The sequence below is a fragment of the Moschus berezovskii genome, chromosome 20 (assembly GCF_049115385.1).
Source record: "Moschus berezovskii isolate FMDL1 chromosome 20, NW_MosBer_1.0, whole genome shotgun sequence".
Lineage (NCBI taxonomy): Eukaryota > Metazoa > Chordata > Mammalia > Artiodactyla > Moschidae > Moschus > Moschus berezovskii.
Window position 1 is genome coordinate 33,608,965 of NC_142479.1, and position 16,062 is coordinate 33,625,026.

A 16,062-nucleotide genomic window follows, 5' to 3' on the forward strand; every position below is an offset into this window, starting at 1 on the left:
GTATTCTTGCCAGGAAAATCCCATGTACAGAGGAGCCTGGTGGACTACAATCCATGGGGTCGCAAAAGAGTCAGATGCAACTGGACGACTAAGCAACAATTATTTTAAAAAAATGTCCGAGTTTAGTTCACAGGATAGGTGAGAGTGTTGAAGTTCCAGTAAACATCAATGATTTATCATTTTAAAAGCATTACATATTATTTGGAATTTGTTTTGTCCCTGCTTATTTGACTCTTGAAATAACAACAGCCTAGATTTCACTCCACTTGACTCCACATGATGGAATGAGATAGGAAAGGATATCTAGATATACTTTGTGTGCTACTGGAAATCATGCATATTCAACAAGATAATAACATAATGTATGATGATAATATCTGTTCTCCAAGGAATACAAAGTGCTTTGCGGGAATTATTTTTTAATTTTCTCTACTTCTGAGTCAGAGTGCATAGCAGATAGTGATAGTCCCAGCTTAAGAAAACAGAGGGATATATGATTCAGATTGTTGCTCAGCCCAGGTTTGAATTGTTACTTTTTTCAAGATACCTATTTTAAAATATCTGGTAAAGTAAATTTACTATAAAACAACTACATTTTAAATGTATCGTATTCTACCATAGATAGACACTTAACCTGAAAAATTAGGAATAAGAACTAGTGATAGAGAGGATGTTGTTAGTTTCACTCTTCTTATGATCTTCTTGGATCTAAAACTGAATGTGAAGGCGAGGGTGGGATGATTTGAGAGAGTAGCATTGAAACATGTTTATTACCAAATGTAAAATAGATGACCAGTGCAAGTTCGATGCATGGAGCAGGGCACCCAAAGCCAGTGCTCTGGGACAACCCAGAGGGATAGGGTGCAGAGGGTGGTTCAGGATTGGGGGGGCACATATATGCCTGTGGCCAATTCACGTTGATGTATGGCAGAAACCATCACTGTATTGTAAAGTGATTATCCTCCAATTAAAATCAGTTAATTAAAAAAATAAGATTTAATGTGTTATAAAATTGACATTGCCTGCCTCTTTCTGCTCGAATCTTGGCAGGTTGTGCTTTAGACCTGGTGCATTCACTGTCCGGGTCCGGGGATGTCTTTTTACCATTATCCTGCAATGACCTCCGTAAATGGAATCACATTTCTAGGATTTACTGTCTTCTACTTTCTTAGTTTATCCCCTCATTATGTTGGACCATGTTCTTTAGTAGCTTCCTCAGAAAGAATAAGAAGTAAATTTTTTGGACTTTACACATCTCACAAAAGTTTCTATTCTACCCATATTTTTTTTTTTCAATTTTATTTTGTTTTTGGCTGCACTAGGTCTTTGTTGCTTTGCATGGGCTTTCTCTGGTCGTGGTGGACGAACGCTGCTCTTCATTGCAGTGCGTGGGCTTCTCATTGCGGTAGCTTCTCTTGTTGCAGAGCGCAGCCTCTAGGCACACAGGCTCAGTAGTTGCAGCTAGCAGGCCCTAGAGCGCGGGCTCAGTGGTTGTGGCACATGAGCTTAGTTGCTCCACATGTGGAATCCTCCTGGACTAAGGATCAAACCCATGTCTCCTGCATTGGCAGGCGGATTCCCATCCACCAGGCCCCAGGGAGGTCCCTATTCTACCCATATTCTTGATTCATTGTTTAGCTGAAAATCAGAATTGTAGGTTGAAAATAATTTTCACATTTTTTAAGGCATTGTTTCCAGTACTGCTCTTTAAGTCCAGTCCCAATTAAAATTTTATGTCCTTCGTAAAGGATGGGGTTCCCTATGGCTCAGCTGGTAAAGAATCCACCTATAATTCGGGAGACCTGGGCTCGATCCCTGTTTTGGGAAGATCCCCTGGAGAAGGGAAAGACTACCCACTACAGTATTCTGGCCTGGAAAATTCCATGGATGGTATAAGTTCATGGGGTCACCAAGAGTCAGAGACGACTGAGCAACTTTCACTTTCACTTTTTGTAAATGATGTATTTTTCCTCTGGAATCTTTTAGGATCATCCTTTTTCCCCTATGTTTTTGTTTGTGTTTAATCTCACCATGATGAGGTTGACATGAGTCATTTTTAGTCTATTTGATGGGCTCTTACAGTCTGAAAACTTATCTTTGGATCTGAGAAATTTTCTTACATTTATCATTTTCTTCCCTCCTCCTTCTTGATCCTTCTTTTTAAAAATGTATGCAATTTATATTTGTCAAATATACCTAAATAAAGCAAGGAAGAAAAAGAATTCACCTAAAATACAACCACTACATTGGTTAATAATTTAGTGTGCTTCCATATTTTTCTCTATGTAGCTCTTCGTATCTATGTAAAATGATTTTTAAAATATTAATACATTCATTTAAAAAGGCAGACACATGTATAGTCATACATTTAGAAAAAGTGGAATGATATTAATCATAGCAGGTTAGATTGTGCCATCACCTAACTTGTCCATGACTTAAAACAGTAAGTTGTGAGAGGGTCATATGGGTAAGTGTTAACCCCTAAAAAGGAAAGGGGGTTGCTTGTAGAAAATTAGTTATAGACACTGCAAGTGGGCTTCCTTTTCTTGACCAAGGATAAGAACTGGGTGGTGGAAATATGTGACAGTCTAGGGAGCTGACCTACGGTAGCCAATTACTGAATGGTGGAACAGCAACATGCATTTTTCCTGGTTCCTTTTATCTTTCAATTATTTTTTTTTTGAAGGGTAGTTCCTGTTGTTCAGTTGCTAAGTCGTGTCTGACTCTTTGTGACCCCGTGGACTGTAGCATGCAAGGCCTCCCTGTCCCTCGCTATCTCCTGGAGTTTGCCCAATTTCATATCCATTGCATCAGTGATGCCATCCAACCAAACAAGTGCTGATCACTGCTGATTCAGATCAGATCAGATCAGTTGCTCAGTCGTGTCCGACTCTCCGCGACCCCATGAATCACAGCACGCCGGGCCTCCCTGTCCATCACCAACTCCCGGAGTACACTCAAACTCATGTCCACAGAGTCGGTGATGCCATCCAGCCATCTCATTCTCCGTCGTCCCCTTCTCCTCCCGCCCCCAACCTTTCCCAGAATCAGAGTCTTTTCCAGTGAGTCAACTCGTCGCATGAGGTGGCCAAAGTATTGCAGTTTCAGCTTTAGCATCAGTCCCTCCAATGAACATCCAGGATTGATCTCCTTTAGAGTGGACTGGTTGGATCTCCTTGCAGTATAAGGGACTCTCAAGAGTCTTCTCCAACACCACAGTTCAAAAGCATCGATTCTTCGGCGATCAGCCTTCTTCACAGTCCAACTCTCACATCCATACATGACCACGGGAAAAACCATTGCCTTGACTAGACGGACCTTGGTTGGCAAAGTAATGTCTCTGCTTTTTAATATACTATCAAGGTTGGTCATAACTTTCCTTCCAAGGAGCAAGCGTCTTTTAATTTCATGGCTGCAATCAGCATCCGAAGTGATTTTGGAGCCCAAAAAAACAAAGTCTGACACTGTTTCCAATGTTTTTCCATCTATTTCCCATGAAGTGATGGGACCAGATGCCATGATCTTTGTTTTCTGAATGTTGAGCTTCAAGCCAACCTTTTCACTCTTCCTTTTTCACTTTCATCAAGAGGCTTTTGAGTTCCTCTTCACTTTCTGCCATAAGGGTGGTGTCATTTGCATATCTGAGGTTATTGATATTTCTCCCGGCAATCTTGATTCCAGCTTGTGCTTCTTCCAGCCCAGCGTTCCTCATGATGTACTCTGCATATAAGTTAAATAAGCAAGGTGACAATATACAACCTTGACGTACACCTTTTCCTATTTGGAACCAGTCTGTTGTTCCATGTCCAGTTCTAACTGTAGCTTCCTGACCTGCATACAGGTTTCTCAAGAGGCAGGTCAGGTGGTCTGGGATTCCCATGTCTTTCAGAATTTTCCACAGTTTATTGTGATCCACACAGTCAAAGGCTTTGGCATAGTCAATGAAGCAGAAATAGATGTTTTTCTGAAACTCTCTTGCTTTCTCCATGATCCAGCGGATGTTGGCAATTTGATCTCTGGTGCCTCTGCCTTTTCTAAAACCTGCTTGAACATCTGGGAGTTCACGGTTTACATACTGCTGAAGCCTGGCTTGGAGAATTTTGAGCATGACTTTACTAGCGTGTGAGATGAGTGCAATTGTGTGGTAGTTTGAGCATTCTTTGGCATTGCCTTTCTTTGGGATTGGAATGAAGACTGACCTCTTCCAGTCCTGTGGCCACTGCTGAGTTTTCCAAATCTGCTGGAATATTGAGTGCAGCACTTTCACAGCATCATCTTTCAAGACTTGAAATAGCTCAACTGGAATTCCATCACCTCCACTAGCTTTGTTAGTAGTGATGCTTTCTAAGGCCCACTTGACTTCACATTCCAAGATATCTGGCTCTAGGTCAGTGATCACGTTATCGTGACTATCTTGGTCGTGAAGATCTTTTTTGTACAGTTCTTCTGTGTATTCTTGCCACCTCTTCTTAATATCTTCTGCTTCTGTTAGGTCCATACCATTTCTGTCCTTTATCGAGCCCATCTTTGCATGAAATGTTCCTTTGGAATCTCTAATTTTCTTGAAGAGGTCTCTTGTCTTTCCCATTCTGTTGTTTTCCTCTATTTCTTTGCATTGATCGCTGAGGAAGTCTTTCTTATCTCTCCTTGCTATTCTTTGGAACTCTGCATTCAGATGCTTATATCTTTCCTTTTCTCCTTTGCTTTTCGCCTCTCTTCTTTTCACAGCTATTTGTAAGGCCTCCTCAGACAGCCATTTCGCTCTTCTGCATTTCTTTTCCATGGGGATGGTCTTGGTCCCTGTCTCCTGTACAATGTCACGAACCTCCATCCAGAGTTCATCAGGCACTCTATCAATCAGATCTAGTCCCTTAAATCTATTTCTCACTTCCACTGTATAATCATAAGGGATTTGATTGAGGTCATATCTGAATGGTCTAGTGGTTTTCCCTACTTTCTTCAATTTAAGTCTGAATTTTGCAATAAGGAGTTCATGATCTGAGCCACAGTCAGCTCCTGGTCTTGTTTTCGCTAACTGTATACAGCTTCTCCATCTTTGGTTGCAAAGAATATAATCAATCTGATTTCGGTGTTGACCATCTGGTGATGTCCATGTGTAGAGTCTTCTCTTGTGTTGTTGGGAGAGGGTGTTTGCTATGACCAGTGCATTCTCTTGACAAAACTCTATTAGCCTTTGCCTTGCTTCATTCCATGCTCCAAGGCCAAATTTGCCAGTTACTCCAGGTGTTTCTTGACTTCCTACTTTTGCATTCCAGTCCCCTATAATGAAAAGGACATCTTTTTTGGGTGTTAGTTCTAAAAGGTCTTGTAGGTCTTCATAGAACTGATTAACTTCGGCTTCTTCAGCATTACTGGTTGGGGCATAAGCCTGGATTACTGTAATGTTGAATGGTTTGCCTTGGAAACGAACAGAAATCATTCTGTCATTTTTAAGATTGCATCCAAGTACTGCATTTCGGACTCTTTTGTTGACCATGATGGCTACTCTATTTCTTCTAAGGGATTCCTGCCCACAGTAGTAGATATAATGGTCATCCGAGTTAAATTCACCCATTCCAGTCCACTTTGATTCACTGATTCCTAGAATGTCGATGTTCACTCTTGCCATCTCCTGTTTGACCACTTCCAATTTGCCTTGATTCATGGACCTAACATTACAGGTTCCTATGCAATATTGCTCTTTACAGCACCGGACCTTGCTTCTATCACTGGTCATATCCACAACTGGGTATTGGTTTTGCTTTTGCTCCATCCCTTTATTCCTTCTATAGTTATTTCTCCACTGATCTCCAGTAGCATACTGGGCACCTACCGACCTGGGGAATTCCTCATTCAGTATCCTATCATTTTACCGTATTTTCATTTTGCACAAGCTGAACTCTAGTATAGATTTGCTGCTTGTTTGTTGTGACCTCTCCCTTTTTTAGTTCTTCAGTTTCCCAGTTTAAATTAGTGCTACTCATACTCTGAGAAATCCAGAAGGGAAACTGCTTCTTTTGCCTTCAAGCTTTCCCAGCATTGGGGTCTTTTCAATGAATTGGCTTCTAGCATCAGGTGGCCAAAGTAATGGAGTTTCATTTGTCCTTCCAATTAATATTCAGGGTTGATTTCCTTTAGGATTAACTGGATTGATGTTCTTGCAGTTCAGGAGACTTTTAAGAGTCTTCTCCAGCACACTTCGAAAACGTCAATTCTTTGGCACTTAGCCTTCTTATGGTCCATCTCTCAAATCCATACATGGCTACTGCAAAACCATAGCTTTGACCGGATGGACTTTTGTTGGCAAAGTGATACCTCTGCTTTTAAATACGCTGTCTAGTTGGTTCTCAAATAGAATTTTGGAATATAATCTTTTCATAAATTAAGGGCTGGTTGTATATAAATATTTTGTGATATATTACACATTTGGTTCTATTTTTATAATTGTAATTCCCTACTTCCCTCTCAAAGAATTTTTCCTGATTAAGGATATTTTGGTAGCTGGCCCCTTTCAAAATCATTTTAAGAAGCTTTTATAATGTGTGATTTGTCAGTTGTCTTATTTCATTTGTTACTTTGAATTAAAAAAAAACAAACACAGGAAATGGTCCACTGCCTTGTCAAAAAAAATATCAAAAGATAGCATTGGAGATAAAGTGATCATTCAGAAACAGAACAATGGGAAGATGACTTGGGAAATGATTTTTTTTTTTTTCATGTTCCTTCCCAGGTGCTTTTCAAAGCTGGTATCATTCCCCTTGGTTTTCTGTTCGTTGTTATGAGTACGATGAATCCATGCTCGATCGTCTTAAACATCAGTTGATGAGCTTCTCTTTTTCTCTCTTGCAGCATTGCTATGGCAACAAAAGAAAATATGACTTCACAGAGAGGAATGTTGAAATCGATTCAGAGTAAAATGAACACTTTGGCCAGTATCCTTTCTGACAGTTTGAAATCTGTGTTTTTGTAGGGGGAAATCTCTGTGTGCTTCACCACTCTCTCCTTCCCCTGGGCAGATTGCCATCGTCAGTGACAATAGAAGTCATCTGTAATTCTGTATTATGAATATGCCCTGCACTTGGATTTTGTGAAAGTTCATGCAGTTTAGTGCCATTTCTAAAAAAAAGCACACCAGAAGTTTCATACTAGTAGTTCTCAAGAAAAATGATAAATATAATTTCCAGATTATTCACAAAACTATTTTGCATCTTAAAAGCTCTTGAATCCATGTTAGAAGTCTACAGTGTATGCTATTTTTACACAGAGGTCATAAATTTTGTGTGTTTTCTTCTTTCTTTTTTCATTTTGCAGAATAAGTCAGTGGCATATGCTTAGAAAGGGAGGGAAGTAGACAGCCAAACAAGTGCTGGTCACTGCTGATTACTGTATTTTCATTTTGCACAAGCTGAACTCTAGTATAGATTTGCTGCTTGTTTGTTGTGACCTCTCCCTTTTTTAGTTCTTCAGTTTCCCAGTTTAATTAGTGCTACTCATACTCTGAGAAATCCAGAAGGGAAACTGCTAAGACCAAAAACATTCTGTTTCCTTTGAGGAATCAAGCCCTTTAGAGAAAAAAGTTTCCTTCCCCAATTACTAATAGGGAAAGGATAATTTCAAAAGTTGAGTATCTTCTGATCCTAGATAATTTGAGGTCACTTTTAGTTTGATCCCTTATTTGCCTAAGGAAAAGAATACCCTGAAGTGTGTTGATACTTTCCAGTTTTTGGTGAATTTTGTTCTTGCTTTGTGCTTCCCTGGTGGCTCAGACGGTAAAGCGTCTGCCTACAATGCGGGAGACCCAGGCTTGATCCCTGGGTCGGGAAGATCCTCTGGAGAAGGAAATGGCAACCTATTCCAGTACTCTTAACCTGGAAAATCCCATGGATGGAGGAGCGTGGTAGGCTACAGTCCATGGGGTTGAAAAGAGTCGGACACGACTGAGTGACTTCACTCACTTGTCACCCTAAGTATAAAACCATACATCTGAAATCATTTCTGTTTTATATAGGGTTTTGCAGTTAGCAGAGTACTCTGATATAAATTATCTCATTTTATCAGTACCATAAATTAGAATCATTTCCAAAAATATGTTTTTAAAAAATCAAATAAAACGGGTTTGATTAGTTAGGACTCCATAGAAAGATAATAATAGAAACCTAATTTACACTGACCTAACGAGGAAAAAGAGGGAATTAACATGTTCACATGTCTGTAAAATTCAGGAGTAGAATTTGGCTTAATGGATGGCTTGGATGCAGAGGCTCAGATTTTATTTTCAAGAATCTGCCTTTCTGCTCTCTGTTCCCCTCCTCCATCTCTCATTTCTGTTTACTTATGTGATGGCCTTATTCTCAGGCACATTTTCTCCTCTTGCTGATAAGAGATGGCTACCAGGGTCACCTCCTTCCAGATCAAAAATTATGGAATTTCTAACAGCTCTGGCACATGTCCAAAGAGGACTGTGGTTGCCTTCACTTGAGTCACTGCCTAACGCAGCCACTGGCCAAGGGGACGGACTATTCCCTCCTGCCAACCCTGAGTGGCAGAGAACAGCGTCAGCCCCACCCAGTTACATGACCTGAACTAGATTATTAGAAGGAGCAGGGAGATTCCCCTAAAAGTTAAACTAGGTAGAAATGTGTTCACTACAAACAGGGTTTCCTAATGTCAGAAGTTTTCTTATTTCTTCTAAGGGCAGTGTTGACCCTTCTTGTACCCAGCCAGAAAAGATTAAGCATCTGCTTTATATGAAATTTGTACCTGACACCATGTAAATTTTTGTAGTCAGAAACCACTGCTGGAAATGCAAAACAGTATAGGATGCACAGGCATGTGCTTTGATTACAACATACTACCAAGTAAGATGCGAAGATATTTTACAGTACCAAATGCAGTACAGTTGTGACTGCTGTAAAACTCCTGAAACTGAAAGTTTCCTCTTTCCTTTTGTTGTGTTCCCCACAAAGGGCAGTCAGAGCAGTTTAACCCACCTTCTGACCCTATTCCTGCCCACTCCTGCTAAGTGAATTTAAAATTTTTAAATAATTAACCACTGTTTGATTATAGAGACCCTTAGAGTTTGTTCCCACCAATTGTCTGAATCCAGGGTTGCTTATCACCCTGTGGGGAGAACATGTACTCCTCAAAACCCTTCTGGAAGAACTTCCCAGTCTCCTGAGGAAAGGGATTTAAGAGAGAGAGAGGAACAGAAGGAAATGCAGGATGGCAGTGGTGGTAGCTGGCTGTACCTCTGCCTCCCTGCCCTGCAGGGTTCCTTCATTCCTGACCACACTGGCTCCTACCCAGACAGTAATCCCTCAGTACATGGCAGCAGTCATCATTGCTGTCTCCTCCTCTCTCTTAATGTTTTCCTTTTTATTATTCCTGCAGTGTACCAGGGGACTCAAATTTGCTTGGGACTTTGAGCAGTAAGGCATTGGTGTTTGCTGCAGCTCCCTCAGTGTGATTTTCTTACCCTCTGTTTCTTCTCATCATTTGTCTTTCTGGACTCCACTGATCTCTGTTTTTTGTGATTCCTGTGACTTTTCATTAAAGAGGCTTCATGCACATATAACCTTAATAAAGATTTCCCAAAGATCGTTTTCCTGCTGTGAACAGTCTCATCCAGCGAATCAACCTTAGGAAGCGGCGAGACTCCCTCATCCTGGGTGGTGTTATTGGCGTCTGTACCATCCTGTTGCTGCTGTATGCATTCCATTGATGGGACATCTCCAGGGACTCTTGACAGCCACCACTTTCACACCCTGATCCAGAAGAAGAAAAAATAGGAAGGAGAAGTTGACTGACCTGCTAATTAGCCTGACCGGCAGATTCATTCAAGACTGATAGTGATGGACTCTGACGTGGTCAGGTTGAGCGAAGTCACAGGTTTTCTGTGCTATCTTTTCTAACACACATTTCCCTCTGTTTTTAGTTTCTAAAAAAAAAGGCGTTTTGTCTCCCCAAGAGGTAAGTAAACTCATCAGAAACAGAATTTCCATGCTTCGATGATAGTGTTGAAGGCTGATGACAAGCCAGGTCATGAGGCTGGACTCTTCAAAAAACCAGGCTTCTCTATATCCAAAGACTGCTTTCCTTTCAGCCACCAGATGGAGTTGTGAATAAAAATAGCTTTTTCCTTTTATTTTACACTCATGATGAGAAATCCCAAGTCATTTCTTGATAATCTGTGCTATAAATTTCAACTCTTTGTCCCCAACCTTTTTGGTATTCAAGGAAAATGGCAATTTTCAAAGAATCTTTGAGATTTTCACAGGCCATCTTCAACACAGTTGAGGTTATCTGAAACAGAAGACAAGCACTGCAAAAAAGACTTTACCTTGTTTTTTAATCATGCCCACACTCGGGTTAACTGTACTCCTGGAAAAACCATCAAGAATGACAGCCTTTTTTTTGGTCAGTCATTGGTTTTTACTTTTTGTTAAGTTCTTCTATTGAGTAATATCTATTACTACAAGAAAACAAAATTCCAGTTCTACCAGGACAAAAAGCCAGTATCTGTCAGTGCCCCTAACTTTTCCTCCCATGTCATGGTTAACACTGACAACCAAGTGAGGAAAATGCTTGATTTTCATTGAGATCTCCTCAACAAGCCACATGTTGAAAGACAGTGAGGGGCCACCATCCAGATGATTTCCATTTGTAAATGTTCCACATGTAGGAGCAAAAGTTTAAGAACCCCTGTCTTATGTACCAGGAATTCTGTGTTCTGTGAAAACCTATTCATTCCAAATCTGTTAAGCTTTTCCTAACATCCAGAGAATGAGGGACTTTACTACTGAAGGAGAAAATACCAGAATCTGTCTCTATCTACACTATCAGAATCTGTCTTCTGTTACCACCCTGAACAGTGATAAAATCTTAAACCACCCACCAGAATTCTTTTCAAGTTTAACCATTCCCCGGTTTCTGTAAATGTTACGACTCTTCTAACTGAACTACCGCAAATCGGTAGAAGACTTCCAACATCTGCTGTTCTTACCAAGAAAGAAGGCTACTCTTCACCTCTGGAATGTACTGTGGTATTTATAGTATTGGCTTGAGACCATGCCACAGGAAATAAAAGGATATTAGCATGTAGTTCTTCACTCCATCACAATGTGTTGATGGTGACATTCAGATGAACTTGATTACAGGCTGATCAGTAGATTAACCTCTGGTTGGGTACAGAAACTGAGTTTTTCATTCTGGCATTAGAGTTTCATTATGTTCTGGGTATGAAGAGCAATTGATATATTTTTTTTTAACTATGGGGTTTATTTTTCTAAATATGGGTTGATTGAGCAGTCAGTTGATTGGGGATACCCTTAAAGGAAAATTTAAGTTTTCCCGCTGTGAACCTTGAAAGATCAGAGAAGTAAGTTCATTTATTAAATTCTCTCCTGGGAGAACAAAACTTCTCTCCCCTGACTCTTTATTTATCTTTGATTTTTCAAAGGGTCTTGATCGGTGGTTGTGCCTCAGCTAGAATTTGTGGGACTTTGGTTGCTATATAGTGAGCATTTATAAAATCTGAAGTATCATAAATAAAGTTATTTATTTAATTATCCTACCAGTGTTTTTTACTGGTCTGATTATTTGATGTGTTCATGAAAGCTGATGGTGGCATGAGCGTAAAACTAGGACCCGCGCTAATCTAGCTTGCAGCTGAGCAAGCAAACACTTGATAGCTGGTAAGCCTTTCCATTAGGGTTATGCTTAAATGAAGTAATAGAATTATGTTGATTATTTTCTTTATGAAAATAAACAAGTTCTTCTAAGGAAGTTGAAAAAGTGTGGTGTAGATGTTGGTGTCAGACAGGTCTGACTAACCTCCTAGTGTTGTAACCCATAGTGAGGTGACCCAGGGCCAAGCGCAGGGCTCTTTTCTGCTTTACGGTTCCTTCCTTTGTGGAAGGAAGCCCTGGAGCAAGGACAGACGTGTGCCATTGACAAGTAGAGGCTCACTTAGGATCCCATGGTAGCTGATTTGAACTCTTCAGTTTCATGCTATTTAGCCTTTTTTTAAAAAACAGTTTACTTTTCTCAACTTTTTGCTGTCATTACAAACCAGTTACTAGGCTCAGGGGCCAACAGTAAGTTGCTTATTGGAGCCAAGTGCAAGGAGTTTTCTATTCCTTGTCCCAAACATTGCCTGTTACAGGAAGTTATTCTCTCTCAGTCATGTCTTATATAAGCCGTGTCTTTTAGGGATCTTAAATCACTCAACTTTCCATTTCACTTGAAATGAGAAACCATGGCAACAAAAAGGGCAGGGGATTCCAAAAGGTATAGTTCTTTGAGAGTTTGCTTTACTGTGTGCCAGTAACTTTAGTTTAAAATGGTTAATGAATCTATTACTCAAGTTCAAGCCCAGATATTCAAGTACTTTAGTTGGTCTGTCCTGGGTATTTCTATATTCTTGTTACTATTAATGATACTGAGGGAGTCCCTGTAACAGGCAGCATTGCTCACCCACATTTTTCTAATGTTAGAAAAGGGCTTTTCTTCTCCATTCTTCTTCTGCTTACCAAAATTTTCTAAAGAATGTCTTTTTACATCCTGCCCAGTACTCATATCAGACATGGGAGTATGATCCTGAGAGTGGAGATGGGTAATGAGAGAAGTCAGCATGAGGGCCCTTTTGGTACCTGGAACCAAATAACACTGACTTTAGTTGTTTCCTGTTGGATGTTGAATAGAAAAATGTACTTATTGAGCCTTTTGATGCAGTGACTTTTGGCCTCTCTGTAACTGAGGCACCTTGGACTTGCATTCCCGCCATGAATTTTTCTGTTTCATTGTTAATGATCTCAACCTGATGAAAAGGACTTTAAAGAACTGGACTAGCCTTTTTGGTTTTCTAATACCTCATGTTTGATCACTAGCCGGATATGATTTCTTGGAAACTGACTGCATTTTCTAACTTGCAATATGAAGCTATTGAGGGTGAATGGCCATGTCTAGTGTTACACTGAATTTTGTGGCAAATGTAAAAAGGAAATGGATTCTACTGGGAATTAAAATGATTGTGTTCCATTCTTCCTTGGGGGTAGGAGTTGTTTAGCCTGGTCTCCAAAAAGATAAAGCTTTTCATCATGATCTTTATAAACTAATATTACTCCTTTATGAACCTGCATACCCATAAGTTTTATAGGGCAAAAGAAAATGAGGAACCGCTGACTCTGAGGATGTTACTGGATAAGAAGCTGAGACAGCTGAGCCATGTCCTGAGGCATCTTTCTTATTTTCTTTGTGTCTACTGCAAAGTGTCACTTTCGTATCAAAGTGTTTGCATCTATATTCCTATCCTATTAGCTCTTAGAGAGGAAGAGAAATCAATTCCAATCACACTTTACCATGATGGAAGATGTTTCCTCATGAAAAAATGCCAATACAGATTTTTAAAAAATCTATTCCAAATGCACTTTTTAATTTTTTGCTTTTAAAATGGCTTCTTGGAACCAGGTTTATTGTATTTGTACTGCATTTTTTTTTTCATCTAAATGTGCATTTTCTGTATAGAAGAAGCTTTGTTATGTAATTTAATAATAAATTAGAAATCTGAATAGTCTGTCTATGGTCCTTTGTATCAGAACAGTATCACTGAGGCAGTTTGAGAGAGTGATTATGACATCTTTGGTGTTAATAAGTATTTCTCACAGCGTTCCGAAACCCAAGGTGAAATAATATGGACACTGGAGCTATCAAACTATCATTCAAAAACATCATAGGAACATTCCACTAATAATTTAGCCCAAGAAGTGAAGGAGAATTTCCTATCAGAGTGAAACTTCAGGAAGTATGACGGAAGTGTCCAGTTGTACAATTTGGCAAGAAAAACAGGTTCTTGCCCTCCCTAAGAATGACATTTTATCCTATAGATCAGGAATTGGTTCTCTACCCCCAGGAATTTGAGAATTCCTCATTTCCCATTGCCTCTCCAAACGCTGCCACTCGTGTGTTCTGCATCCTTTTTAAAAATACCAGTAAAATTGAGATACAATTTACATACCACAAAATTCACCCTTTCAAAATGTACTGATGGATTTTAGTATGTTAGTTGTGCAGTCAGCACTACTGTGTAACTTTAGAACATTTACATCACCCTAAGAAGAAACCCTGTCCCCACTGGTGATGACTCCCCAGCCCCCTGTATCCCTTTTACACTGTTTTTCCTTTGTGGGCCACTCCAAATTTTCCCTCCCATCCACTCACATGGCCTCTAAAGCCACCTCTTTGGTTTTTTGACCGCTTTTTGGCTTCCTAATGTGTCTAGCTCTGAATGTACACCTGCGTAGACATACATAAAATCCAACACTACTTAGGGAGGCCTCCCTTTTACAGATCAACAAAGTAGCACAGAGGACTAAGTTGCTCAAAATCAAGAGTGGACAGTTAAAAACAGATTTGAATCTTGAGGGGTCTTTGATTCAAAACCTTGCTGCAATAATCAGAGAAATGCAAATCAAAACCACAATGAGATACCATTTCACACTAGTCAGAATGGCTGCTATCCAAAAGTCTACATGCAATAAATGCTGGAGAGGGTGTGGAGAAAAGGGAACCCTCTTACACTGTTGGTGGGAATGCAAACTAGTACAGCCACTATGGAGAACAGTGTGGAGATTGCTCCAAAAACTGGAAATAGAACTGCCATATGATCCAGCAATCGCACTCCTGGGCATACACACCGAGGAAACCAGAATCGAAAGAGACACATGTACTCCAATGTTCATTGCAGCACTGTTTATAATAGCCAGGACATGGAAGCAACCTAGATGTCCATCTGCAGACGAATAGATAAGAAAGCTTTGGTACATATACACAATGGAGTATTTTTCAGCCATCAGAATGCATTTGAATCAGTTCTAATGAGGTGGATGAAATTGGAGCCTATTATACAGAGTGAAGTAAGCCAGAAAGAAAACATCAATACAGTATACTAACACATATATATGGAATTTAGAAAGATGGTAACCTTAACCCTGTATATGAGACTGCAAAAGAGACATAGGTATATAGAACAGTCTTTGGGACTCTGTGGGAGAGGGTGAAGGTGGGATGATTTGGGAGAATGGCATTGTAGCATGTATATTATCATTTGTGAAATGAATCACCAGTCCAGGTTTGACGCATGATACAGGATGCTTGGGGCTGGTGCATGGGGATGAACTGGAGGGAGGATATGGGGAAGAGGGAGGTGGGAGGGGGGTTCAAGAAAGGGAACACGTGTACACCCGGGGTGGGTTCGTGTCAATATATGGCAAAACCAACCAATATATTAATGTAAGGTAATTTGCCTCCAATAAAATAAAAACCTTGCTGCAGTTCTGTCATAGTTCTGCAAAATATATTTTAACTCATGATCAAGAAGCTATAGAAGAACTACAAAGTTTGCCTGATTTTACAGGCAATGCATTTAAAATATTTAAAGCCCAGTGGCTCAGTTTCAAGGAATGCTAACTACTAGCCAAGTGGTTCATAAAGGGTTCTCATTTGTAAGTTACTATTTCTTTATGAGAACAAATTCACCGAAGTTGTAGGAAAAAAAAATTTTTTTTTTTTTTAGTGTCTGAATCAAACTTCCTGCCCATTTATTCTAGTTTAGAACCTCAGAGGTCTTCCTCGAGACTGAGAGCTGAGGCTGATCCTGAAAAAGCACCTCAGGACAGTCCTCGGTCAGTGCCACCCATACCATGTTGTGTCTTTCCCTTCAGGTGGCGTGGCTTTAACAGTCTGCTGCTGCTAAGTCACTTCAGTCGTGTCCGACTCTGTGTGACCCCATAGACGGCAGCCCACCAGGCTCCCCCGTCCCTGGGATTCTCCAGGCAAGAACACTGGAGTGGGTTGCGTCTGCTAGCTCCTACTTAACCTGAATGTTCCTTAGGATCTGAGGTTCTACCTTATGCCTCCTCTGCTACCAGAGACACCTAGAAGTTTTTTTTTTTTTTTAAAAAAAAAAGGGTCAGGGAATCTCACCAAAGGTGTTAGCTATCAGGACATTTTGTCTAAAGCAAGAGCCATGAGAAAAACAAGTGTATTCCTCCTCCTGAAGACATA

At 40.1% G+C, this 16,062-nt stretch overlaps 1 protein-coding gene across 2 annotated transcripts in view; it reads left to right on the plus strand.

Moving 5' to 3' along the window:
* GOSR1 (golgi SNAP receptor complex member 1) overlaps nucleotides 1-13,568 on the plus strand; it is a 42,130-nt gene extending 28,562 nt beyond the window's left edge. For both annotated transcript variants that reach the window (XM_055402814.2, XM_055402821.2), the window contains exons 8-9: nucleotides 6,850-6,932; nucleotides 9,597-13,568. In XM_055402814.2, coding sequence (XP_055258789.1) covers nucleotides 6,850-6,932; nucleotides 9,597-9,721 — 208 coding nt within the window. In that variant the 3' untranslated portion in view covers nucleotides 9,722-13,568. The remainder of the gene's footprint in view (nucleotides 1-6,849; nucleotides 6,933-9,596) is intronic.
* Nucleotides 13,569-16,062: the final 2,494 nt, after the last annotated feature.